We start from the raw sequence: 27,717 nt of genomic DNA, 5'->3' as shown, positions 1-27,717 counted from the left end.
AAATACAATATTGGGATCTAAACCAGTGTTCATTCCAATGTTCACTGGGATCTAAATACGATATTGAGATCTAAATACAATATTAGGATCTAAATTGGGATAGAAACCAATGTTCATTTCAATATTCACTGGGATCTAAATATGATATTGAGATCTAAATATAATATTAGGATCTAAATTGGGATGTAAACCAATATTAATTCCAATGTTCACTGGGATCTAAATATGATATTGGGATCTAAATACAATATTGGGATCTAAACCAATGTTCATTCCAATATTCACTGGGATCTAAATATACTATTAGGATATAAATTGGGGTAGAAACCAATATTCATTCCAATATTTACTGGGTTGTAAATATGATATTGGGATTTAAATACAATATTGGGATCTAAATTGGGTTCTAAACCAGTGTTAATTCCAATATTCACTGGGATCTAAATATGATATTGGGATCTAAATACAATATTGGGATCTAAATTGTGAACTAAACCAATGTTCATTCCAATATTCACTGGGATCTAAATACCATATTGGGATCTAAATTGGGGTAGAAACCAATATTCATTCCAATATTTACTGGGTTGTAAATATGATATTGGGATCTAAATCAGTATTCATTCCAGCATTCACTGGGATCTAAATATGATATTGGGATATAAATACAATATTGGGATCTAAATTCGGATATTTTTTCATCATTCATTTTTTTCATTATTCATTCTTATCTCTCCTAATTTATAAAAGGTAACAGTAGAAGACACAGCTGTAGATGGGAAAAGTTTTTAAACCATTTAAATTGTTTTAGAAGAGATCCCACCTTGGTTATTGCTAACTTTGGATGCCTTTTCTGTGCTTGAATTATCAAAACATCTGGTGTTTTCATGATGATACAGAATCATACATTGGTTGTATGAGATTTCCCATAGATTAGGGCATGTGGTTTTTTCTCAGATCAATTTTTTTATGCATGAGCATATTTGGATTGGGCTATCAAATTTTTTAGTTTTATGTAATAAAATAACATCGTCCTTCAGAAAATTATTGTTATTTGGAAGCAGTGGGAGCCTTTGGTGTTAGCACACACTTAGATTAACACTCTTCATTATGTGAAAAGAACTTTCTGGGGCTGCAGCTGGGTCTGGAAGCAATGGAAGTTTTTATGCTAATACCAAAGATGAATTACAGTACTTTAAAAAAAAAATCTTAAACATATTAAAATGTCATTTTAACAACATTTCCCTTGTCATTTGTGAATAGTGTGCACCATAAATTCTCTTCATTTTGCCATGTTCAGAGCAGGGTACATTCCTGTACATATTAGAATGTACTTTTGAGCCTTGGAGCATCTTGAGATGGAGTGAGCAGGTCTGGTTTTTTTGGGAGGTTTCCCCCTCCAAGCACAAGTCTGGAAGCAGAAATAATGTGATTCTTTTCAATAGCTGATTTCATGTCAGAAATCCCAGGGGTGTTGGAGAATTACATAACATGATTCAGAAAATGAAATGAATGGAAATTAGTCATCCTGTACTTAGTCTCAGTTAATATTACAGGTTAGTGTGGGGATTATTGTAGGTTTTCAGCATTTTCAGGATGACAGAAGCTTGCAGACATTTCCTTAATAATTCACTGGCCATGCAATCCACAATTATCTTCCCCAGGAGTTAATGGCTTTATGCATCCGTGGGCAGATGGGAGATGTGGTGGAGATAGAATTGTCTAGAAGAGAATGGCAGGACAGATCCATCACCAGGGATGTGGCTGCAGCTCTGCTCTGCCTTACTGAGCAAGGACTGAGGAGCTGTTCATTTTCCACACACATTAACTGCTGCTCTGTGCTCCTGGCATGTGGGATCTCAGCACCTCAGCACTGAGGTGTCACCGAGAGCACCCTTGGGGGGCTCGGGAGTCCTGGAATGTTCCAGAAGTGTCTGGTGGCTGCACTTTGATCCTACACAGGAGACGACACCTGTATGAGGACAGGAGGGTTTCACCGGGGTGAATGGTGAAGGGATCAGTTAATTAGAGAGTGAAACACAGGGTTTAGGATTTCTGTACAGGGGGGTTTAGAGAAGTAAGATGGAGGAATTGGGGCGTGTCCTGTCCTTCTTCTTCTTCTTCTCCTCCATCTTCTGTGGTGATGGTGGCACTTTGGGATTGGTCATTACTAAAAGTGCACTGGGCAATAAGGGTGAAAGGTATTGGGGAAAAATGATAAATATTGTACACGTAACTTTGGGTATAAAGATAGGTGAGTGTGCTCATGGCTGGCTGCTGAGCAGAGCTCTGTCGGGCCGAGAGAAAATCTTTTAGATAAACAATTAATAAACACCGAGACCGAGAAAAGATCTGAAGCCTCTTCTGGTCCTTTGAAACGCGGGCTGCCCCAAGGCCACCCCGGGCCTTTCCAGGCCCTCCAAACAGCCGAAAACCGGACACTGGCACTTTGAGAGCTTACCAAAAGTTCCCAGACCCCAAAGTTCTGAAGTGCCTTCAAGGTTGCTTTAGGTGGGTTTTCAATCAATTCCTCCCCCTGAGCACTGGGGCTCAATACCTGGCTTAAACCCACCTGGATCCAAATTTGAGGTAGAGTGCAACAAAAAGCCTCCAATTAGTTCATCTCATAGAAATTCATTCATGAAAACAAACTCAGCAACCAAAGGGCACAAAACCTTTTTCAAGAGTCAGACATCACAGAAAATTTGGCTTCATGATATTAATAAAGCAGATTGTGAAGTTAAGCAAATTTTCTGGCTGTGGCTGCTGTTCTTACTGAATATTTATAATTTTTGTTGCATTTTAACCACCTGATCTCAGAATAAACAGCTCTGGTTTTTAATAGTTCTGTAAAACTAAAACTGTTATATAATAAAACAGCAAATCAAATAGGTGATTCAAAGATGAAATGATGGAGGTGACTTTCCAAATACAAAATTGTCTGCTTGACTCCACAGTGCCATTGTGCCAGTCTGAAAAAAATATATATACTTGCCTGTGTATTTTTTCTCTTTTTAAGTAGCCTTTGAATGAAAAACATTTTTCTTCCTCTTACTAGACATTGATTTTACTCTCTTGAGGGTGAATGAAGCTGAAATTAGAACTTCTGTCTCTAACAACATCTTTTATAATTTAGTGCATCAGTCCCCTTTGGATAGGGGATGTTTAACAGAGTCTGTCAATTTAATGACCACTTCTCCTGTAATGGAATACTTGCTGTTTCTGCAATTAATTTTTTAGATTGCTTTTACTGCAAGGGAATGGAGATGAACATACCTGGCTTTTCACTTTGTCTTGGCTCATTTGAGGTCATTGTGAGAGCAGCATTTCAAAAGCAATTTGGGATTTTTTGTAGTGTGGGTGTTGTATTCCCCTGGCTCAGGTGCACGACATCAGGAGCCTGTTGTGGAACTCTGGGCTTCAATTTTCAGGAATCCCAGAAGATCCTGAGCTGGGATCTGTGGCAGCCTTGGGGCTGTGCCCATTGCCTGGGGAGCCTGTCCAGTGCCCCAGCACCCTCTGGGGAAGGAGCTTTTCCTGAGATCCAGCCTGACCCTCTCCTAACACAGCTCCAGCCATTCCCTGTCTCTGCACACAGACACAAAGTCATTTTCCTCTGCTGGGTTGAGATTTTGAGATGAGAGAGGCAAGAGGAAAATATTTATTGGGAATTAAAATCTGATTTTAAAGCCAGCATCCATTTGCTTTGTTTCTTTGGCAAAGCTGGAGCCAAATCCATGGTTTGAAGTGTGGGGCTTCCTCTCTTTAGTTTCACAGGATTTTTTCCTTCAGTCCATTATTCAGTGCAGAGTTTATCATTGTATTGTACCAAATATTGTAGTGTCTGAGCCTTTTCCCCCAGTTTGAAGATCCTGCTCTGTCAGAGCCTGAGGAAATGTGAATTCCTTCCAGGAGCACTGAGAAACCAAAGCTGTGTAATGCCACCAGTGACTCATGGATAAGCTCTATCTGCTGCAGCATTCCCAAAGGAGCAGCATTTCAGCAGAAGTTTCATCTTAAAAATACACTGAAAAGCAGATGTTAAGTCACTTTTGTGCTTCGTGTGTCATTTTTAAGCTTCATTTTTGGATCCATAGATGGTGATCAATTAATTTTTTTTTTTGCTTCCTTGTTTAGTTATGCCACCACAAAGACTCCCTCAAAGTTTAATCTGAAATTTGTGGTTGGCTCCTTGAGGCTATTCATTTATAATATAAACTTACCAGGAATTTCAAGAACAACATTTGTGTCCTTTCTGTGACAGATAGTAATTTTCCCCCTTTATTACTTTGAAGCACAAAAAGATAATATTAGAATTTTTAGTATTTTTTCCTTATTGTTCTGTCTGTAGCTTTCAGAGATGGAAGGCAAGGGAATAAAATCACTAATATCATAGCAGGGAAAAAAATTGAGAGAAGCAATAAAACATTTGGAAGGAGCTGCTGGAAGAGAAGACAGTTAAATTAGGATAACTGATCTCATTCTTGCAACTCATTAAGGGTGAAATTTACCTCTCTGCAGCATCACAAGACCTGGGCAGCACTTACTTTCCACTTAAACTTAATTTGAATTTAAATGATGCATAGGGGTTTTGCTGATCTTTATTCAGGGAAGAAATGATGATAGTTTGAGGGTTTTTCTGTAAATGTTCTGACATGCAGAAAGAGCACAGCTTTCAGAAAAAAATTCTTCTAGAAATACCAGTATTATGATGAGGGGTCCAGACAGGAGGAGTTACTCTGTACAGCAGAATAATTGGTGCTCCCAAAAAGAGCTTTGAGTGCAGATAACTGAGGATTTTTATCACTGGCTGGGGGCTCTGTACAAATCACAAACAGGACAGGACTGCTGGGAACTGCCTTGAGCTGTTTGATTTTCCACCATCACTCTCATTCCATGGCTATGACAATGGGAAGATGCCACCAGCTCACATCCCAGGCAGCAGACCAAGAACTCAATGTTACAACTCACTTTAAAAGTTTTCTGACCAATCACACAAAGCAAAAGCACATTGACAGTAGTTCTATCCAACCACTATATGCACAGTTAAAACAATGCTTGCTTATTTCAAATACAATACCTGCTTGTAAACCTTAAAACACAACACACAGAGCTCCATTATTAAGCTTCAAACTTCCTAACATCTCACTAGATAAACTTTTCTGCAGCTTAGGGAGTTATTCTAGACAAGCATTAATACACAGACCATTGTTCTATTTGTTCTTACTTTTCTAGTTTTTACATAACTTTTCTGCTGACCAATCTCATGGCTGCTGCTTAGCTCCAATCACAGTTCTGCTGTCTCTGAGGCTGCCTTTTGCAGCTTCCCCAAACCCCTCTGATTTTATGGATTCCCACAGATTTTGTTCTTTTGTGACTGCTGAATTGTTTCTTTCTTGCCAAGGTTATGAAGGCTCACACCAAGCTGAACACCAAGAAGCTGTACCAGGCCGATGGGAATTATTCTGTACAGCAGAATAATTAGTGCCCCCAAAAAGAGCTTTGAGCACAGATAACTGAGGATTTTATTCTTTGTGATTGCTGAATTATTTGTTTCTTGCCCAGGCTACCAAGGCTCACATCAAGCTGAACACCAAGAAGCTGTACCAGGCTGATGGCCACGCTGTGAAGGAGCTGCTCAAGGTGACCTCAGTGCTCTATGGGGCCATGAACAGCCAGGGAGGGGAGAGTGCTCAGCTCCCCGAGGAGGACAGCACCAAGTTCAAGTTTGATCTGGGCTCCAAAGTAAGCAAAACTGCCACTCTTGTGCTCACTTGGGAAAACTCATCTGTTTGCTAGCTGGGATTTAAGTGCAGAATGTTCTGGCAAGGGTTTTCAGTCAGATTTTGAGGAGGTGGGGTTGTGTGACTCTGTGATTTGTTTTAATCTCTGAATTCTCAACAAGAAGCATAATACAAAGTGTCTTGGTTTGGAAAGACAGGAGTCTACTAAGGAAGGCAGAAGCCTCCCCTGAACTGGAAACTGTAACCCCCCCTCCCTCCAAATTGTTATAAATTTGAAATTAAGGGGGACTCTCGGGCAAAAATATGGGAATAACAGTTCTTTTATTAGGGAAGAAAATTAAAAAAAAATAAAATAAACAATGCAGCAAATCAAAACAACTCTGACAGAGTCAGAATAGGCCCTGACACCCTGTGGGTCAGGGTGTTGGTGGCAGTCCCATTGGAAATGTGGCTCAGCCCTCCTGCAGTGTCAGGGCTGGTTCTGCTGGAGTAGGGGGATCTGTAGAAAAGGGTGCAGTCTCTTCCTGTGAAGATCCAGTGGAAGAAGCTGCTGTTCCTCTGGAGAAGCTGTGCTGGTGTTCCAGGATCTCCAGAATATATCCAGGTAGCAATGCTTGGCTCCTCCCTGTGGGCTCACATCTCCCAATGGGATGCTGTAGTTCTTATCAGCCATGCAGTGACATTCAATAGCTGTTATCACCAGATGTCTCCCTGGTTGTAGAAGAGATGGGGAAAACTGCCCACTTAACAGAAGCCAGCTGCCATACCAGTCCCATTGGAATTGTGGCTCAGCCCTCCTGCAGTGTCAGGGCTGGTTCTGCTGGAGCAAGGGGGATCTGTAGAGAAGGATGTGCTCTTCCTCTGAAGATCCACTGGAAGAAGAGGCAGCTGCTGTTCCTCTGGGAATGCAGTGGAAATGCCCAAGATCTCCAGATTATATCCAGTTGGGAATGCTTGGCTCCTCCCTCTGGGCTCACATCTCCCAATGGGATGCTGCAGCTCTTATCAGCCATGCAGGGACATTCAATAGCTGTTATCAGCAGGTGTCTCCTCTGAGGGAGGAGTGGTTGTGGAAGAGATAAGAAATTGCCCAATTAACAGAAGACAGCTGCCATATCTCTAACAGATGGTAAACAGAATACATACTGCCTGGCAAACAAGGACACAAGGCAACAGTGGCACAAAACTGGTTCTCTTTGTATTGAAATCCTGTTGACACCATAGATATACTGGAGTAGGCTGGAATAAAGATTATTTTCTACCTACTAAACTTTTGCAACAGGAGGAGCTTGCAAAATACTGACTGAAGGTTGATTTTCTGCATTGAAAGGAAGGGTAATCTTCCTGTGACCCTAACAGACATCAAAGCTGTTCAAGCCCTTAAAATAAAAGCTGTCTCTAGATATTTTAAAAGCACCTTCTCTAAATATTAAAAAAAAAAAAAAAACAAACCAAAAAAAACAACCCAGAACTTTGCTAAATAAGAGGAATTTCTGTTACTACTTCTGTGGAAGATGTCCCTGCCCATGGCAGGAATGGGACTGGATGGGCTTTAGAGTCTCTTCCCACACAAAACTATTCTATGATTCTCTGTTCCTGTGGTTCTTGAGGAAATGGCAGACCCAGAAGTGATTTTCCTCTCTGTAAGTCTGATGTGTCTCTCTGAAAAAATAACAAAAAGCCACTTGGGAGATGCTCAAAAGTTCATTACATCCATTGCAGGCTGGTCCCATTCCTTTTGGTATATGAAGTTTTTACTTCTGCTCATGAAAAGGGAGAGATTTCCCTTTGTCCTGGGCAGCACATGAACCAACAGCTGGCTGAACCACAGTTCTGAGGAGATTTGTGGGGTTTTTTCCCTTGGCCTGAAGTATTTGGGGTTCCCCTCAGAAACCTGTACCTGCCAGAGCCTCACCTGGACTGTTTCAAGCCAAGGGAGACTCTGTCCACTCTGATTCTGGTGCAGAGTTTAGACCTCCAGTGCAACTTTGACATCAGAATGAGAAATACCATGGATATTCTTTGGGATGTTGGGGGTTCTGCTGTTCAGTGCTGTTGCTGTGTTCCCAGATTGCTGATTTGAAGGCAGCCAGACAGCTTGCTTCTGAAATCACCTCCAAAGGAGCAGTCCTGTATGACTTACTTGGCAAAGAGGTGGAGCTGAGGGTAAGTACATGCTGGAAAAACTTGTGTTCACTGGGTGCCTCAAAGGAAAACAGGGAAAAAGTCTCAGTTCTTATTAATGCCTGCATCTGACAGGAATATTCCATGAGTTTGAAGGAATGGGCCTGACAGTTTGCATTTCCTTCCTACTCCTGCTCATGGCTGCACTGCAGGCAGCCTGACAGAGCAGCCTGGTATTTTCTCTTTCCAGAAAACTGAAATAATCCCTGTTTGGAAATACATGTGCAGGCTGTTCTGCTGGGGATGGATATTCCAACAGATAAATTATGAGTGCTGTTAGTTTTGCAAGGGCAAGGCTCATTATTTCTGTGGCAGGAGCTGGAGGCATCACAGCCTGCAGGGTTCCTGTTCTTCAGCTTAGCTGGAGAAGCAGCAAAATCAAAAGCTGGTGTGTGAAGTCAGTGCACACTGCCAGGAAGTCTTGCCATTATTTTCTTCAGTGCCTTTATCTGCAGTGCTGGAGGTTCTTCATTTTCTGAAGAGGGATTTTAAAGGAGGGAGACCCTGCATGGAAATGTTCAGATGTCTGAGCTGGAGGGAGTGCACCCTTCAGAGCTGTAAACTCTGATCCTCCACAATTAATGCTCCCAGATCCTTGTGTGATGGAGTACAGGTGTTGCAAAGCCTGGGAAGTTCCTCCTTGGAGCACTGCCTTTCCTGCTGGATCCATGCATCACTGTGCTGTGCAGGGTGTTCATACTTCAAAAGAGAGGGAGAAGTGATGATCCAGTTCAACTCCACATGCAGCACTGCCACAGAACTGTTAACCAGTTACTGCTCCTCTTGCACTCTCTCATTTCTTGGCTTTGAAGGAATTTTCACACAGCTGCTGTGTGATGTGGTAATATTTGCTTTAGTGGAGCATTGGACCCTTGTACTCTGAGTACAACATCCCTGTAACTCTGCTAAAAGTCAGATATAGATCAGTTTAGGCATTTTTAAAAGTGTCAGGAGCCAGGACATCCCTCTGGCTGTCCTGAGCAGCCAGAGACCCTGGCACAGAGCCCAAAATGCCCCTGTGGTTTTGATTATGACCTGTGGAGCAAGTTACCAACCTTGTGTGAAGATCTACAAATTAAGTAGAATGATAGTGAATTTATCACAAGGTGAAAAAGTAGATTTTGGGGTTTTTAGAATGGAGATTCAAGGGGGCAAGATGGGGGATCTGGGCATGTCCTGCCTTTCTCCTTCTTCTTCTTCTTCTTGGCCTCCATCTCCTGCTGTGATGTTGGCACTTTTAGATTGGTTTAGAGTAGAAGCTCACTGTCTAACACAGGTGATAGGTATTGGAAAGTAATTGTAAATATTGTATACATAGTTTTTAGTATAAAGACATAACAGGGGGCAGGCAGAGTGCTTCCTCCTTGGCAGGACAGGAGATAGAATTTTATAGATAAGATACAATAAATAACCTTGAGACTGAGAAATGAAGAGCTCTGACTCCTTCTTTGAGCACTGGGCTGGGAAAAGAGACCTTTTAACTCTTCTTGGGGTCACTCTGACAAGCTAGAGACCCTGATTCTCAAGCATTGGTTTGAATTTTTGGGTGTTGTTTAGTCACTTGAAATCAAAGCTTTGAGGCCACTGAGTTTAGAAGTGGGCCCTGGAAAAGGGCCAGGCACAAGTGGAGTGTGCTGAAAGCAAGAGCTGAAAAATGAGGAGATGAGAAAGTGCTTGAGTGCAGGCACTGCTCAGTGGGGCCATGAAGAGCTCTGGAGTGGGAGCCTGCTCAGAGGTGCCTGAATTTCTGCAAGGATTGGATTTCCTAGAGAGAGCAGGGAGCTCGTGTTCCTTGTGGCTGAGCACACCAGCTGGGGCCAGCTGATCCTGCCCTGGTGCACAGGCTGTGTTTTGCAGAAAGGATTTGGTAGATGGAACCTGTTATCTTCAGGAAATGCTGTCCTGGGAAAGGTGACCTCCTGGCATGGGCAAATTCATACCTCAGGTGAAAGGCAGATTTGGGGGATGATAATTAAAAATTACAAATTCCACTGCCAAACTGGTTCCTGCAACCTCCTGACTTTTAATCTGAAACCTGTTTGCTTTGCTACACACTCGAGTTTGTTGGATGTACCAAAATTGGCATTTAATGCTGACAGCCAAAAATGCCATTAACTCTGAGTGCATGGCCTAAAGGTAGCAGGTGCCAGTGGCAGCACAGGGAGAGCCTCCAGAGAGCTGCAGAAGATGCTTTTGGGCTCTGTTCCTTATGATTTGGGGCTGGTTCCAAGGTTTTTCAGTGATTTGTTAAACCTAAAGGACCCATTTTTGGCTGATGTGTTAAATGCCACGTTTGGTACATGCAACAAACTCGAGTGTGTAGCAAAGCAAACAGGTTTCAGATTAAAAGTCAGGAGGTTGCAGGAACCAGTTTGGCAGTGGAATTTGTAATTTTTAATTATCAGCCCCCAGCTCTGCCTTTCACCTGAAGTATGAATTTGCCCATGCCAGGAGAGGCTTGGAGTCAAACACTGCTGGGTTTTTCCATCACTGTTGGGTCTGGGCTGCTTGTCAGTGCTGAGGGCAGTCAGGAATTGCCCTTCCTCATCTTCCTCATCCTCCCTGGCTCCTTCAGGGGGAGGATCAGGAGAGCTCAGCAATGGCATCCCCTGCCTGCCCTTCCCACCCCATTCCAGGTGGGGAACAATTGAAGCTCATTCTGGCTTTGGGTGGGGAGTAGAGCTTTGCTGGTACACACCAAATTAGTTGCCATTAAAATAAATATTACTTTTATTGGTTTTTAATGTGCAGATTATTGATTTCCATTGGTTATTTTCTTCTGGCAGTGCCTGGCTAATTAATGCTCACACTAATTAGCACTTCCAGAGGGTTTGTGCTGTTGGAAGGCAGGGGAGCAGTGGTTTAGTTTTTTATTCCATTTTATCTTCTTAAACCTGTTGCATGTGCCAAAATCTATCAACAGCTGTCATAGTGTTTAAAGGAATTTGAAAACATGGGAGTTTTATGTTCCCTGAACCTCTTTTCTCTTTCTTTTTCCAATCCATTCATTTCCAAATATTTAAATAAAAGCTCTTCCTACCTAAGCCTCAACAGGCTGATGATAAATCTTATTTCTATCCTAAGTGAAGATTTTCATTTTCCAGGAACTATAAAGGAAATGCCAGCATTTGGCACTAATGGGTTGACTCGATCTGTTTTCACAGTGTGAGCAGCTTTTGGGGAAAGATCATTGGGGAAAAGTGAAGTAAAACTCATTATTTCCTTTGGAAATGTTGACTCTAATTTGCTCCACAACCTTTACCTTCTTTGTTGGAGTCTTTTTGTACATAATTTGTATAGAAACTGTGTAGAAGAAATTCATGCATTAGATAAATTTCACATTGCTCCTAGTCATGAAACACTTTTTTAAATCAATTACTTTCTGAATGAAAACAAATTTCAGCTAGAGAAGAATTTAGGGGAATGGTTCTGTTAGATTTATTGGAGGTAGAGAGTGCTGTAAATGTATAATGTATGTACATATTTTTGGGGAAGAGTTGAGGTCTGATTTCTTGGAAATGTGGTTCTGTGCCTTTCTGAAGCCTTTGCAAATACTTTATTCCCTGACTGAATATACAGTTCTATATATTTAAACTGTTTCCCAAGTTCATCTGTAATGCTAAAAAAGAATCTTTCATTAACAACAGAGGAAGAAACAAAACCTGCAGGGTGTGCTGAATTCAGACTATGGGAGAAAAAAATCCCAAACAGCCCCCAAAGCTGGACTGTCAGATGAAAATCCCAAATATAATTACTGAGTTCTGGGGGAGCTGTGTTGTTTCTAGCCCAGCTGTGGACGAGCACAGTGCAGGTTATTGGTGTCCTGTGGCAGTGCTGGAGACACAGAATTTTTATTTAAAAGCACATTTAAGCATTACATTTGGAAGGTAATTTGCAGCTTCCAGTCTTGCTGCTCCAATCCTGGAGCACAGAAATTGCAGCTGGGATTTGTGGAGTTTAGTGGAGCTGATGAATGAGCTTGGTACCACACAGTGAGATCCCTAAATGAAAAGCCAATTCATGCAAATTCCATGCATGGTAAAATAAATCTTCATCTTTATTGTTTCCTTTCCTGCCAGGGGCACTTTCTCTGCATTTCATTGCTGTGTAACTTTAATTTTCAGAATATTTACAGTTACCTTTGCAGGAATAACCAGGCATGGTGAGATTTTTGCACAGGGAAGGTGGGCTTGATTTGGATTTGAGATAGGGATGAGAGATTTTGTTTGGATTTCTTTTTGTATCTTCCTACACAGCACTAAATGAATGGAGAAAAGAAGCTGTTGAAAATACCAGTCTGTGATTAAGGCTGTCAAACCCCAAATCAAGAAAAGTAGCAAGGGAATTAATGTCAGCACTCAGGCAAAATGCAGCATTGCTTCCCTATGCCCTCCCTTCTCTGGGATTTACAGCTGCCATTCTGCACATGGAAAAAGATGCTGGAAAAGGCAGTGGTGCTCTGTTCCCTAAAAACATGGCAAGGGGGGGGAAATGGCTGCACACGCGGTGCGAATTCCAAAAGACAGTGAAACACAGGGCAGAAAATAAAGCTAGAACACAATGAATTCCCGTCTGTGGGGCTGCACAGCCAAAAATGCAAAGGCAAAAAGGAACAGAACTCACGGCAGAGTCTGGTTTTGAGCTTCTGCTCTACCGAAAGCAGAGACACTCACGTGAAATGGAAGCTGTAGGTGGCTGGGTACAGGCAGGTTTCTTCACTGGAAAAGGACCTCTCTCTGGGCAAGAGAGGCTCCCCTGTTCTCCCTCTGGAAAATCTGCTCACCAAACAGGAGCTGGGCTTTCCAGAGGCGCCGAACAGTCCACGAAACTTTTTCTGGGAATATTCCCAAAGTCTCTAGCTGGGAGTCTTGAAGCCAGGCTCCTTCCAGCTGGGTGCACGGCTGCCAGAAGCTTCTCTGAGGAACTGCGAGTCCGTTCTCGGGCTGGGGAGTCGCTTTGCCCACCCAGGGACGCCAATATATTGGAATAGGAATCCCAATATAACCAGTTAGATTGTGCCTGGGCCAGTTCTGACCCTCGCTGCTGGGCCAAAGGCAGCACTGTGGTGCTTTACCCCAGAGATACCTTGGCTGCTGGAGATTGCAGCAGGGCACTGAACAAGTCCAGGCTTGTCAGGGACTCGTTTACCTCAGGAGAAAGAGCTTCTGGCGATGGTGAAGAGAAAAAGGAGAGGATTCTGCTGGAGGGTTATATCCAGATGTTTATTCCATGGTTACAGAGGTCTGAACTGGGGCAACTGCTCCAACAGAATAGAGGCCGCATGGTCTGATTCACCTTTTAAGCTCAGGGCAGGTGAAGGGGAGGGGACAGGTGAGCCACCAACCAGGTGAAGGGGCAGGGTCTCAAGGGACTAGGGACACCTATCACACGACGCCTTGCTGGTATGTTAGCCTGATTGACAGGGCACACTCAGCGAGGGGCGAGGGGGAAGGGAGAAGGTAAAACAGGACATTGCAACACACCACAACACTGCGAATCCGTTCTCGGGCTGCGGAGTCGCTTTGCCCACCCAGGGACGCCAATATATTGGAATAGGAGTCCCAATATAACCAGTTAGATGGTGCCTGGGTCAGTGTGACCCTCGCTGCTGGGCCAAAGGCAGCACTGTGGTGTTTTACCCCAGAGATACCTTGGCTGCTGGAGATTGCAGCAGGGCACTGAACAAGTCCAGGCTTGTCAGGACTCCGTTTACCTCAGGAGAGAGAGCTTCTGGCGATGGTGAAGAGAAGGAAGGAGTGGATTCTGCTGGAAGGTTGCCAGATGTTTATTCCATGAGTACAGAGATGTCTGCACTGGGCCACTGCTGCTAACAGAATGCAGGCCGCATGGTCTCATTCACATTTTAAGCTCAGGGCAGGGGAAGGGGAGGGGACAGGTGAGTCACCAACCAGGTGAAGGGGCAGGGTCTCAAGGGACTAGGGACACCTATACGGGCCAATGTCCCTCAGGCCTGAGGGACCAATCACACGACGCCTTGCTGGTATGTTAGCCTGATTGACAGGGCACACTCAGCGAGGGGCGAGGGGGAAGGGAGAAGGTAAAACAGGATATTGCAACACACCACAACACTGCGAGTCCGTTCTCGGGCTGGGGAGTCGCTTTGCCCACCCAGGGACGCCAATATATTGGAATAGGAGTCCCAATATTACCAGTTAGATGGTGCCTGGGCCAGTTCTGACCCTCGCTGCTGGGCCAAAGGCAGCACTGTGGTGTTTTACCCCAGAGATACCTTGGCTGCTGGAGATTGCAGCAGGGCACTGAACAAGTCCAGGCTTGTCAGGGACTCCGTTTACCTCAGGAGAGAGCTTCTGGCGATGGTGAAGAGAAAAAGGAGAGGATTCTGCTGGAGGGTTATATCCAGATGTTTATTCCATGGTTACAGAGGTCTGAACCGGGGCAACTGCTCCACATGGTCTGATTAACCTTTTAAGCTCAGGGCAGGGGAAGTGGAGGGGACAGGTGAGCTACCAACCAGGTGAAGGGGCAGGGTCTCAAGGGACTGGGGACACCTATCCAATGTCCCCCAGGCCTGAGGAGCATCCTTTGAACGTGACCAACCACAGACGCCTTGCTGGAATGTTAGCCTGATTGACAGGGCACACTCAGCAAGGGGCGAGGGGGAAGGGAGAAGGTATAACAGGACATTGCAACACACCACAACAGAGGGTTATATCCAGATGTTTATTCCATGGTTACAGAGGTCTGAACCGGGGCAACTGCTCCAACAGAATCCCGGCCGCATGGTCTGATTAACCTTTTAAGCTCAGGGCAGGGGAAGGGGAGGGGACAGGTGAGCCACCAACCAGGTGAAGGGGCAGGGTCTCAAGGGATGAGGGACACCTATACGGGCCAATGTCCCCCAGGCCTGAGGAGCATCTTTTGAACGTGACCAACCACAGACGCCTTGCTGGAATGTTAGCCTGATTGACAGGGCACACTCAGCGAGGGGGAAGGGAATATTGGCACACCTGAGGAAGGGACCCGGAAGCTAAAAACACACCACAACAAATGGCCATCTTAACCTTTGTGGGAAGGGAGGGGTGATGAGCTGCTCCAAATTATTTTCAGCTCAAAATAAAGCAGCAATGAGACTTTCAAGGGCAGTTGGCCCCAGCTGAGGAAGGATTCTCTTGAATTATCCTATAATGGAAATTCCTGGCTGTTTTTAACTCTGAGTGCTTCCCACTCTGCTTCTGCCAGAGGTCCTGGCCACAGCAGCAGGAGCCTGTCAGGGAGCTGCCCTGCTCACACCTGCTGAATTATTGGACATGGGAAGATAATGGAGCAAAAAATATTCCACAAGAAAGCTGCCACTGTGCTGCTGGCAGGCAGAAAGATTTCTGACCTTCTCTGGCTTGTTTTCATTTTATTTACCTCTTAATTAGCTGGAAGCCGTGTAAAACTGAAGAAAAATGAAAATGTTTTCTTTTAAGGCTTTTAGCTTGTGCTGATGATGGACAATGCAGTGGGTTTGTGTTCTAATGCTCCTCTTGGCACTTTTCCTATCTGTGCCCTTGAACAAAGTGTTTATTCCCTGTATCCACTCCTGTAAATACAGGAATTGCTGAATTTGGTGGGTTAAAGCTTTTAACAGCCACGTGAAGTGTTTGCCACTCTGTGGGGATAAATTCTGGGCCCTGCTCCCTGTTATTGTTATGGATGCCCACAGCACCAGCTTGTTCCAAACTGATGGGAGGCACTGAGAATCCTGTTACAGCTCAGCTGGGAAAGGCTGGAACTGAACTCTTCACAGAGCCTGAGGCATTGAGAGCCAGCTGGGGAACTGAGGCAGCGTGAGCTCAGCACCAGCCTTGCCACTGAGGACATTTCACTTGGATCTCTGTATTCCCACCTTTTGGATTCAAGAGCTTTTCCTTTTTTCCCTTTCCTTTTTCCCCTTTCTTTTTTTTTTTTTCTTTTCCTTTGTCCTTTTTTCCCTTTTCCCTTTCCTTTTCCCTTTCATTTTCCCTTTTTTCCTTTCCTTTTTCTTTTCTCTTCCCTTTTTTCCTTATCTTCCCTTTCCTTTCCCTTTCCTTTCCCTTTCCTTTCCCTTTCCTTTCCCTTTCCTTTCCCTTTCCTTTCCCTTTCCTTTCCCTTTCCCTTCCCTTTCCTTTCCCTTTCCTTTCCCTTTCCTTTCCCTTTCCTTTCCCTTTCCTTTCCCTTTCCTTTCCCTTTCCTTTCCTTCCCTTCCCTTCCCTTTTCCCTTTTCCCTTTTCCCTTTTCCCTTTTCCCTTTTCCCTTTTCCCTTTTCCCTTTTCCCCTTCCCTTTCCCCCTTCCCTTTCCTCCTTTCCTTTCCTTTCCTTTCCTTTCCTTTCCTTTCCTTTCCTTTCCTTTCCTTTCCTTTCCTTTCCTTTCCTTTCCTTTCCTTTCCTTTCCTTTCCTTTCCTTTCCTTTCCTTTCCTTTCCTTTCCTTTCCTTTCCTTTCCTTTCCTTTCCTTTCCTTCCCTTCCCTTCCCTTCCCTTCCCTTCCCTTCCCTTCCCTTCCCTTCCCTTCCCTTCCCTTCCCTTCCCTTCCCTTCCCTTCCCTTCCCTTCCCTTCCCTTCCCTTCCCTTCCCTTCCCTTCCCTTCCCTTCCCTTCCCTTCCCTTCCCTTCCCTTCCCTTCCCTTCCTTCTTCTCCTTTTTCCTTTTTTTCCTCTCCTTTCCTCCCTTTCCCCTTCCCTTCTTCTTTCCCTTTTTCTTTCCTTTTTTCCCTCCCTTCTTCCCCCCTCCCAGCCCAGCTGCTGGGGGCAGAGGGAGATGTGATTTCTGAGGTGGCTGCATCACTCCCAGCTCTTTGGAACTTTACTGCAAAAACTCATTTTATTGGGAATGTTGGAAGCATTTTCCCGCCTGCCAAATGTTCCCTCTGGAAACGAGGCACTGCCTGAGGGAGGCTGATAAATGAATTTCTCTCATTTCCTGGCTTTTGCTTACAGAGCTGCCACACACACAACTTGTAGTGGAAATTTGTAACTTGAAATTGCCATAACTCTGGAGAATTACTTGGTTTGCTTCTGTTTTTTTTGATCAGTTCTGCTTCTAACCCAAGCCTAACCCATCACTCTGAGGAAGAGGGCTTGTTGCAAACTGGGAATCCAAAATTAACCCTTGCACCTGTGATCCAGTGTTGAATCAATATAGCTCTGACCAGAACTGCAGTTGTGTGTGTGTATTTAAAATCAGAAATCATTTTGTATGGCTTTCCCAGGAGGATTTAGCTTGAAGAAATGGCATCAGCTGTCAAGTAGTGGTTGGCACATTTCTCCTGGCATTTTGGGGACTGGTTATGTCCAGTGGGAAGTGGCAGGGAGCTGGAATCAGGTGAGCTTTCAGGTCTCTTCCAGCCCTGCCCTTTTTTCCTTTGTGAACCAACCAACAATGCCCATGCAAGGCCATTTCTAGCTGATTGAAATTTGGAATTTGTTTGGAATTTGGAATTTTGGGATTTGGTATTTGGGATTTCACTCACAGGCTTAGGTCTGTGAGTGAACAAGAAGTTCCTTGTCACGTTCCCACAGTCTGGAGGAGACATCCCAGGCCACCTCCTGGCCAAGGAGCCATGAAGTGACCTCCTGTAGTGCTGAGGGTGATCCAAGCTCTGCCAGTGCAGTCTGCCCTCAAACCTTGCACAGAGTCAATGAAAGGTGAGGATTCTGAGGGTGTGGAAGGATCACAGGAGGCACATCCTGGGGTTTGTCAGCTGAGCATCAGCTCCAGAGCCAAAAGATGGATGGAGCTGGTGAGGGAGGGAGCAGAGCAGTGGGAATTCATCCCTGTCAGAAAGCTTTTAAGTTCCCTTTCCTGCCTCAGCAGAACCACATGCAGGTTACTTCTGATTCTTTCTTATCCATTGAAAAATTACATTTTCCACTTGCTTCTCTCTGCTTGTGGCATGGGTTTTACCTGCTGGGATAGCTGAGGGTTTGGGGCACTGATTGAGGCCCTGCATTGCTGAGCAGGGAAATGTCTTTGTGGACACCCTTTGGTTGTGAGATGAGCTGGACACCAACAGCATAGTCTGGAAGCAGCAAAATTCTCATTTGCCATTATTTGAATGTCTTAAAGAGGCAGATGGGCTGTTGGGAAGGGTCAGATTCCTTCAGAGGGATGAATGTCCCTCATGAGCCTCCCTGTTCTGATACAATCATTCCTGCATTGGCCAGATGTGATCCCAGCATGGGTGAGTGAATTCCCTGAGTAACAAAACCCTTGGTGGCCTGCAGGGACAGCTGGAATTGCCATGTTTGCAGGGATCAGGGGATGTGGGGCTGCCTGGATTGAGGCTGAAGTGGCAGTGAGGAATGCACAAACTTCTGTGTGCATCAGACTTAGAACTCCTGGAAGGCAAAGAAAGATTTAACCTGAACTCCTTGAAAACAAAGAAATATTTAAGCTGAAAAACTCAGAAAAAGAATCATGGAATGGTTGGGGTTGGAAGGGACCATGAAGATCACCCAGTTCCACCCCTGCCATGGCAGAGCCACCTTTCACTATCCCAGGTGGCTCCAAGCCCCATCCAACCTGACCTTGGCACTTCCAGGGATGGGACAGACACAGCAAGACCAGTCTGCTGGGAAAAAAAAGCTTTATTTTCTGTTCATTACCACAAAAAATGTGATTAGAAACCTCTGCTAGACCTTGAGCACATCAGAACATGTTATTACAACACATTTATCATCAGTGACTTGCATGCTGGTCATGCCTAATTACTTCTCTTGGTTCCTTCCTGCAGTTTAGAGGAAGAGTGCATCCATTTTTCCATACATCAGGCACACTGAAGCTGCTTTATCAGATTCTGGTTCATAAAAATGGAAATTCATTGTCAGTTGAAAATGCCTCCCTGGGCATATTTGCAGAAATAGTGGTTCTTCATTGTTAACTGGGAATGAAGCTCTGGGGAGGGATTCCCAGTAAGGGAAGTGGTGGTTGCCTTTGCAAAGGGCTCTTCTTGAAAAGAGATATTAAAGATAAAACTTTAACTTTCCTCTCTGAGAGTGTTCACAGGTAACAGGAAATGGCCCAGTGACTGTTACCCAGGGAAGCTGTGACAGACATCCACAAAAAAATATCAGTGCTTTGATAGACTTAACATATATTTATGTCTCCGTTATATTTCCACTAAATATTACTATTTTTCCATAATATTTAATATATTTTCCACTTATACTTGGTTCTCCAGAGAGTCAAAGTTAGGTTAGAGGCTGTGTTGTGACACTGAAGTTACTCTGTCCATTCCAAGGCAGAGTTTTGGAGATGAGCTGTGTGCACAGAGGATTCTCCTCTCCATCTCTTGAGGTGTGAGGGGTTAATTGCCCTGAACTTCTCCTTTTCCAGGAGTCTGAAAATACAAATTCCAGCATTTCCACTGCTCTGCCTCAGAAATAAACAGGGATTTTACTGGTCCTGGCAAAGGCCCTCACAAATAAATGGGATTTTGCTGGTCCTGGCTAGGACCTCACAAATTAACAGAGATTTTGCTGGTCCTGGCAAAGGCCTCAGAAATAAACAGGGATTTTGCTGGTGCTGGCAAAAGCCTCACAAATAAATGGGATTTTGCTGGTCCTGACATGGGCCTCACATATAAATGGGATTTTGCTGGTCCTGGCAAAGCCCTCAGAAATAAACAGGGATTTTGCTGGTCCTGGCTAGGACCTCACAAATAAACAGGGATTTTGCTGGTGCTGGCAAAGCCCTCAGAAATAAACAGGGATTTTGCTGGTCCTGGCTAGGACCTCACAAATAAATGGGATTTTGCTGGTCCTGGCAAAGACCCTCACAAATAAATGGGATTTTGCTGGTCCTGGCTAGGACCTCACAAATAAACAGGGATTTTGCTGGTCCTGACATGGGCCTCACAAATAAATGGGATTTTGCTGGTCCTGGCTAGGACCTCACAAATAAACAGGGATTTTGCTGGTCCTGGCTAGGACCTCACAAATAAATGGGATTTTACTGGTCCTGGCTAGGGCCTCACAAATAAATGGGATTTTGCTGGTCCTGACAAAGGCCCTCACAAATAAACAGGTATTTTACTGAGCTTCTGAAATGGTAAATGTTCCCAGACAACTACATTACATTATTCTTCCCCACCCCCCTCCAAAAACATTTATGTATGGAATTATTTGGGAATTTGTGTTGCACGTTTTGTGTCTTATTTCTGCCCAAATAAACTTGCTGCTTTGGAGTTTGTTTTTCTCTGCTCTTCAGGCAGTGTGAGCAGTCACTGCCACCACCAGATGTACCTGCTGGCACTCTCCCCAGCAGAATGTTTGTTCTCCTTCTTTTTTCATGCCAGGAAAATGAGCTTTTGTGCAGCAAGTGCTGGGGTTGCTCAGAGCCCTGATCCAGCAGAGGAATAAGCTCAGCACAAAAAGCTGCTTTTATTGTTTTGCTGGATGAGATCCCAGGTTGGGTTCTCCCTGGAGTTGGTGGGAAGGGATCAGGCTCTGCTGGAGCTGAGCTGTGCAATCTGGAGAGTAATCTTAGCAAAGTTATTCAATCTGCTTCCAGAATTCCTCCTGTGGTGGGCTGGGTACAGCTTGTGGCAAAGTGCACAAAGCATTTTTAGGTTCTTAATCAGATATTTTCTAAAGAGATGCTTTCTCCATCTTTATCCACCTGTTACCAAGTGTTGTGCCAATGTAAGGTTGTTTTATGGAGCTGCCAAATTCCCTCTATTCCCTTCCAGTGCCAAGCAAGTAATCAGAAGTTTTTATGTAATGACCAGGTCAGTGTTTAGGGCATCAATTAGACAAGTGCACAGCCAAGCTTATGTGTCCCCAAATCTGCTGAGAGGGATTTTTAAAATCTTTTGGGATCTAAACAAGGATCACTGGGGGTTTTTTTCACTCAGTTTTCAGAAGCAGAGATGTCCATACATCTGCAGTGTGCAATTTGCACATGGGCACGGGAGGCACATGAAATCATGGAATATCCTGGGTGGGAAGAATCCCCACAGGGATCATTCAGTGTCAGTTTAGGACACCCCACAGTCCCAGCCTGTCCTGGGAGCTTTGTCCAAAGGCTCCTGCAGCTCTGGCAGGGTCAGTGCTCAGAGTCCACCTGGGCCAGTGCTCACAGGGGTTTTCAGATTGGGGAGAGATGAGGATCTGACTCCATGTTTCAGAAGGCTGATTTATTATTTTATGGTATATATTACATTAAAACTATACTAAAAGAATAGAAGAAAGGATTTCATCAGAAGGCTGGCTAAGAATAGAAGAAGAAAGAATGATAACAAAGGTTTCTGTCTCAGACAGCAAGTCCAAGCCAGCTGACTGTGATTGTCCTTTAATTAGAAACAACCACATGAGATCAATCACAGATGCACCTGTTGCATTCCACAGCAGCAGATAATCATTGTTTGCATTTTGTTCCTGAGGCCTCCCAGCTTCTCAGGAGGAAAAATCCTAAGAAAAGGATTTTTCATAAAATGTGTCTGTGACACTGTGGCACTGCAGTTCTTATGGGATGGGAGGAATTATGATCCCCCCTCAGTGAGGAAATGAGGATCTCGGGCTCCCTGGGCAGGAGATGGATTTTCTCTGCAGGCTGGGGGCCTTCATCAGTTGTTAAACTGTTGGACAATGCGTGGTCACAGCAGAAAAACACCCCTGATGAGGATGGCTGGCATCTTTATGAGCAGGGCTGACGTGCTCAGCCAGAAATCTCTCTTGACTTGACCTCCAGAGAATACATCCCACTGCCAGCAAACCCAGCCTGAGGTCTCATTCACTGAGAGAGAAGTGAATAATCCTGAAAAGCTCACCCAAACCCCCTTGGGGGAGCCTCCAGGATGGGGAGGCTGCAGAGCTGGAGCTGGGGTGATGCCTGCTGCAGCTCATCAGACCAATCCCAGATGCACCTGTTGCATTCCACAGCAGCAGATAATCAATGTTTGCATTTTGTTCCTGAGGCCTCTCTGCTTCTCAAGAGGAAAAATCCTAAGGAAAGGATTTTCCATAAAAGATGTCTGTGACATCCACCTGCCTGGCACAGTTTGGTGGCTTTGTAGTCCTTGTAGCTCCACCCTTTTGGGACACTGTGCTCCTCCACCTGCACTGGTGTTTTCATGGGTTGTACAGGTGATGGAATCTTCTGTGCTCCACATGGAAAATCAGAGCAGTTGCCAAAAATCTGCCTTCAAGAATAGCTGCAGTCAGACACAGCACTCACCTCATTTGGGAAAAATGCCTTGATTGCTCCCTCCTGCTCATCTCAACTCACTTTTTCATCATCTCCTGGTCCCTAAATCATCTCAGCCTCGGTGAATAAACACTAAATCCTACCCCATTTATTATGCAGATGATCCTATCATTGTTGCTTGATCACCCTCAGTTCTGCATAAATTAGTTCCTTTGTGTGGTGTTTAAATATATTGGTTCATTTTATTTCATAGGAAGCAAGGACAGAATCTCTTGGCAGACCTTTGGAGATAAATGAAGCTGAGAAGGTGATGAAAATTGCCATTAACAGCGTTCTGGTAAGCAAAATATCATTTATTTGATTGCAAAATTATCATTTTTCTGCTGCAAGAAGAAATTAGCTCTTTTTATCAACAGCCTGGGGTAAAGAGTGCCAAAGCCATCACCTACAGCTGCAGTTGATGCATCTAAGAGCTGTTTTATCCCCTCTTGTGAGGGAAAACACATTGTAGGCACATTCCCTGCCTCTGTTAGGGGCTTCACCCCAAAGCAGGGGTTTTTATTTTCCTACAGGAGGGATAAAAATTGCCCAAATCAGCAGAGAAATTACACCCTGTACCTTGTGTGAGCCCTGTGACCTCTGCAGGGAGGGACCTCAGAGCTGGCTCTGTGCCACTGAGATCCTGCCAGGGCACCCTCAGCTGCTTGCTGGGAAGGGTTTTCTGTCTGTCCTGAACTTTCCAGCTCTGTCCTTGCTCCAGTGCCTGCCTTGCTGCATTTCTGTGAGGGGGGAGCCAATTAACTCCCAGTTAATGAACTCCCTCTCAATTATTTCACTGCAAACTGTATCCAGTCCAAGTGTTTGACCACAAGAATGGAGTTCCAGGTTTAAAGATTCCAGGCAATCTTCCCTTATGTTTTGCTCCTGCTCACAACCTGTGTGAATTACTAAATTTTGTTAATGTACTTTTCTTACTCCTCTCCTCCATGAGAGAGGATTCCTGGCAAACAGCACTGGCACACACTCAGCTCATTAATCCTGGCCCAGTTCATGGAATGGGCTGTTGGAGCTGAGCAGCACCAACACTCCCAGCTGGAATTCCAGCAGTGGAATCCTCCCTCTCCCTCCAAAGATGCTCATGGTTTCTTTTTCTTGAGCTTGAGCACACTGGATGTACTCAGCTCATTTGAATCAATTGGAATATTCCCATTTCCCCTCCTGGTTCCTGTAGCACATGTTGAAATGTTCAAGTTGTTTCCCAGATTTTGAAAAAAAAATGGATAAAACAAAACTTAGGAAAAGGTGAAGATATTCAGATATAGGAAGTTCTTTATAAAACTTACTTGTATCTTGAAGAGAAAAAAAAACTATGAAAGCTTAAAATTCCCTAAAATAGTACCAAGTAACAAATGCATTTCTCATCTGTTTATTCAGAGAGAATCATGGAATCATTAAGGTGGGAAACAACCTGAATGATTCCATTAAGATAAAATCCAAAAAGACCTTAATGATGCCAAAAGAGAAGCTTCTTCCTGCATTCTGCTGCTTCCTCAGTGAGAAGGAAAACTAAAGTTACAGCTGTGGGGTTTTTCCTTCTTTAAGAATGTTGGCAAAAAGAAAATCAGATATTTTACATTTGCAAATGTCCAGTTAATTCATTATCTGACCACAAAGAACTTTGGAATTTCCACTGCTTACTTGAGTAAAGACAGATGAGATTATCCAGAAAGAACAATAAAGATAAATGTAATTATCCCAGTGCCAGCCATGGTTCATCATCCTTCTCTTTCAGGAAGAAGTCCAAAAGACCAAAGACATGTTGAATAACGTGGCTTTGGATGAAGCCAATTTGGAAGCCAAGATTGAAAAACGAAAATTGGAGCTGGAAAGGAGCCAGAAGAGGCTGCAGACCCTGCAGAGTGTTCGGTGAGATCATGAACTGTTATCTAGTGCAGGGAGGAGTACAGGGAGCAGAAAGGGTGGAACTGGTGCAAGCAGCCCCTCTGTGCCTTCTGGTCTTCACCACCAGTTAGGGAAATTCCTTCTGCAGCCCTTGTTAGGATCAGATCCTCTGGGAACTGGTGCAGTCTGCCAGAAGATTGATGGAATCACAGAATCATGGAATGGTTTGGGTTGGAAAGAACCTTAAGGTATTGCAGCGACCTTAGACGGTCACTGTGGTGAGAGAAGGACGAGAATCTTGTTTCTTGATCAGAAGGCTTGATTTATTGATATAAGATATATAATACATTATAACTATACTAAAAAGAATAAGAAGAGAAGTTACAGAGAGCTGCTCAGCTAAGAATAGAATAGAAGGAATGAATAACAAAGTTCTGTGTGCAGGGAATCTGTCCCTGAGCTGCTCCTGTGATTGGCCTTTAATGGTACACAAGGAAGATGAGCCAATCACAGGGACACCTGCTACATTTCACAGCAGCTGATAACAATTGTTTACATTCTTCTTCTGGGGCTCTGCTTCCCAGAAGATGGACAAATGTGAAAGAAAGGATTTCTATGAAAAAATGTCTGCGACATTAAGGCCCATCCAGTGCCACCCCTGCCATGGCAGGGACACCTCCCACTGTCCCAGGTGCTCCCAGCCCTGCCCAGCCTGGCCTTGGGCACTGCCAGGGATCCAGGGTGGGCACCCTGTGCCAGGGCCTGCCCACCCTCACAGGGAACAATTCCCAATTCCCAATATCCACCCTAAACCTCTCCTCCTTCAGTCTGAGCCCATTCCCCTTTGTCCTATAACTGCAGTCCCCTCATGCTGAGTCCCTCTCCCTCCTTGCAATCCCCACTGGAGTGTTCAGGTTTCACAGTTTGGGTTGATTTCTGGTCCTTAATTAACTTGCAGGTTTATACAATCCCCAATCTGCCCCAATATTAAAAAAACAAATAGGAACTATTGGACAGGGGAGTAGTGGAAGGAATGGCCTGGATTCCCATCCCTGTTTTATCAGCACCACTCTGCAGATGTGGATTGGGTGGGTGTGAAGCTCTGAGCAGCAGCAGTGGATTTTGGGGTGCATCACTCAGCTCTCAGGTGTAATGACACCCTCACTTCATCATGCTGTCTAATTAACCCTGTAGTGACCCAGGACACTTTTGTAGCAAGTAAGCCCCCAGCAAAATCTACTCACTTAGTGCAGTTATGGAACAGCAGGATAAATAATCTAACATTGCCTTCTGAGGGGGCCAAAATGCTGCCTTTGTGCCTGTGTGAAAGGAAAAGGGAGTTGTACACAAAACCCTTCTCTTTGCTTCATGTAATTCCCAGGATTGTTTAGTGAGGGGCTTTTCTTGAGCTTTTATTCTCTGACCCTTAAAAAAATGAGGTTTTTTTTGGTTTAGTGGATATGGAAGGGCAGCTGAAAACCTAAAATAGCATTTCAGAATTCTGTATTTCCGAGCAATATTTATAGAGCCCTAGAATCACAGAATGGCTGGGGTTGGAAGAGACCTTAAAGCTCATCTCATCCCAAATCCTGCCATGGGACAACTCCCACTGTCCCAGCTTGCTGCAAACCCCAAAAAACCTGTTCCTGAGCTCTCCCAGGGATGGGGCAGATTTCACAGTTCCCTGTGCTTGTTCCCCAGGCCTGCTTTCATGGATGAGTATGAGAAGATTGAGGAGCAGCTGCAGAGGCAGTACAGCACTTACCTGGAGAAGTTCAGGAATCTGACCTACATGGAGCAGCTCCTGGATGATCACAGACGGACAGAGCAGGAGATGTTTGAGGTAGGAAGGACACTTTGGGAATGCTCAGCAGGACTTAGAGCCTGCAGAGCAACAGAAAATGTTTTAATTCCCTTTTCCAAAGCAGCACAGCAGGAGTTGATTGAGTCACTGGCAGGTGAGGGACAGCTCAGTGACTGTGGCTGCTCCTGGCCAAGCACAGCTGCTAAAGTTAAAGTGAAACCAGTTAAACCAGTGCAGTGATGGCTCTTGCCAGTCTCTGCCCCCTGACTCATTTTCAGCTGCTGGCTTTTGTTCATGAAGAATGTTTTCAGAATTTCTGATCTTCCTTTTGCTGCATACAATGGATGTTTACTCCTATTGTGTGCTGATGTACAAGGGTGTCTCAGCACAAGGCTCTTCAGTCTCCTCAAATTATCAATAGAAACAGCCAAGAGCAACACTGAGGAGATCAGATGTGCTGGGATCTTCCCCCTCACAGACTTCACTCTTGTTTGGCAGAATTCTGCCTTCTCTTGACTTGCTGAGTAGTGTCAGGTCAGTGTGATTCTCTTTGTGGATAATTGCATCTGTATCCTGGTTTGTTCCAGACTTTTCTTTGGGGTTTACTGGGCTGCATCTCTCAGCTGGCCTTTCCTTCAGCTTCCAGCAGCTTCTTGTTTTATTGTCATCCTTCTCACAGTCATTACCCACTCTGTCTTCTGTTCATTGGAAACAGATTGGAGTGAACCCTCTCCCCTGGGATCTAATGCTGCTGTGTGTGCTGCACCTGGAATTACAGAATCACAGCATCCATGGGGTTGGGAAACCTCTGAGACCATCGAGTCCCACCTGGGACCCATCCCCACCTTGTCACCAGCCCAGAGCCCCCAGTGCCACATCCAGGCTTTCCCCAGGAATGGGGACTCTACCACTCCCTTCCAGTGTTTAACAACCCTTGCCATGAGGAAATTCCTCCTGATGTCCAACCTGGACCTCCCCTGGCACAGCTTGAGGCCATTTTGTCCTGTCCCTGTTCAGGGAGCAGAGCCCAAACCCCCTCAGCTGTCCCCTCCTGTCAGGAGCTGTGCAGAGCCACAAGGTCCCTCCTGAGCCTCCTTTGCTCCAGGCTGAGCCCCTTCCCAGCTCCCTCAGGAATTCTCCAGACCCTTCCCCAGTGCCCTGCTCCCACTCCAGCCCCTCAATGTCCTTTCTGTTGTGAGGGACCCACAATTGGACACAGCACTTGAGCTGTGGCCTCATCAGTGCAGCCAATTAACCCATTGTTAATCAATGCTTCCTCATTCCACCACCACCTTTTGGACACAGGCAAAACCATCTGTTGAGAAGTCTCAAATATTTTGCTGCGTTATTTGCTTGAGGGATAAAATATCTTTTCAAAGCTGGTGTGGGCATTTGGTACCTTGTTAATCCCTGTGAAGCAGTTTCCCATCAAGCCTCTCTTCACAAGCACTGTCTCTGTACAAGTTTTTTCATCTCCTATCTGAAGTCAGTTCTAGCTCTCTGTTCCAGTTCTTCACCATATCCTTACCCCCCACTCAAAAAAAGCCTTCAATTAAATCATAATTTTGAAGTGAAGCCTAAAACCTGATTTATCCCTTCTGTTCAAATGCCACTGAGACTTCACAGCCAGAGGAGAAATGCTTTGAACTGAGCTACCTGAAAGTGTTTATGAATTCAAGTGCAGAACTTTGTTAATGAGTTGGTGCTCAGCTCTTTGGGGATTTTTGTTAAAAGATAATAAGACAAAGAAAAAGCCTTTGTCATTCACGGCTGTGCCGTGATTAGAATATGGAGAGCACACTTTATTTCCCTTTTTTCTCCTTTCTCTGACACTCCTGGGACCCTACCCATATGGTTGGGCTTGTGGTTGCCTAGGATAAACAGGGAACAATGCTTCAGTCTAGTGCAGAATTAAAAAGTATAAAAGCTGATGAC

At 44.7% G+C, this 27,717-nt stretch overlaps 1 protein-coding gene across 2 annotated transcripts in view; it reads left to right on the top strand.

Moving 5' to 3' along the window:
* CLUAP1 (clusterin associated protein 1) overlaps positions 1-27,717 on the top strand; it is a 71,436-nt gene that overhangs the window by 2,820 nt on the left and 40,899 nt on the right. For both annotated transcript variants that reach the window (XM_074553122.1, XM_074553121.1), the window contains exons 4-8: positions 5,566-5,745; positions 7,815-7,910; positions 22,330-22,413; positions 23,869-24,002; positions 25,680-25,821. In XM_074553122.1, the coding sequence (XP_074409223.1) occupies positions 5,566-5,745; positions 7,815-7,910; positions 22,330-22,413; positions 23,869-24,002; positions 25,680-25,821 (636 nt within the window). The remainder of the gene's footprint in view (positions 1-5,565; positions 5,746-7,814; positions 7,911-22,329; positions 22,414-23,868; positions 24,003-25,679; positions 25,822-27,717) is intronic.

This window comes from Zonotrichia albicollis, chromosome 16 (genome assembly GCF_047830755.1).
Source record: "Zonotrichia albicollis isolate bZonAlb1 chromosome 16, bZonAlb1.hap1, whole genome shotgun sequence".
Lineage (NCBI taxonomy): Eukaryota > Metazoa > Chordata > Aves > Passeriformes > Passerellidae > Zonotrichia > Zonotrichia albicollis.
Note: the sequence above shows the minus strand (reverse complement) of the source record. Positions and strands in the feature narration are given on the sequence as shown.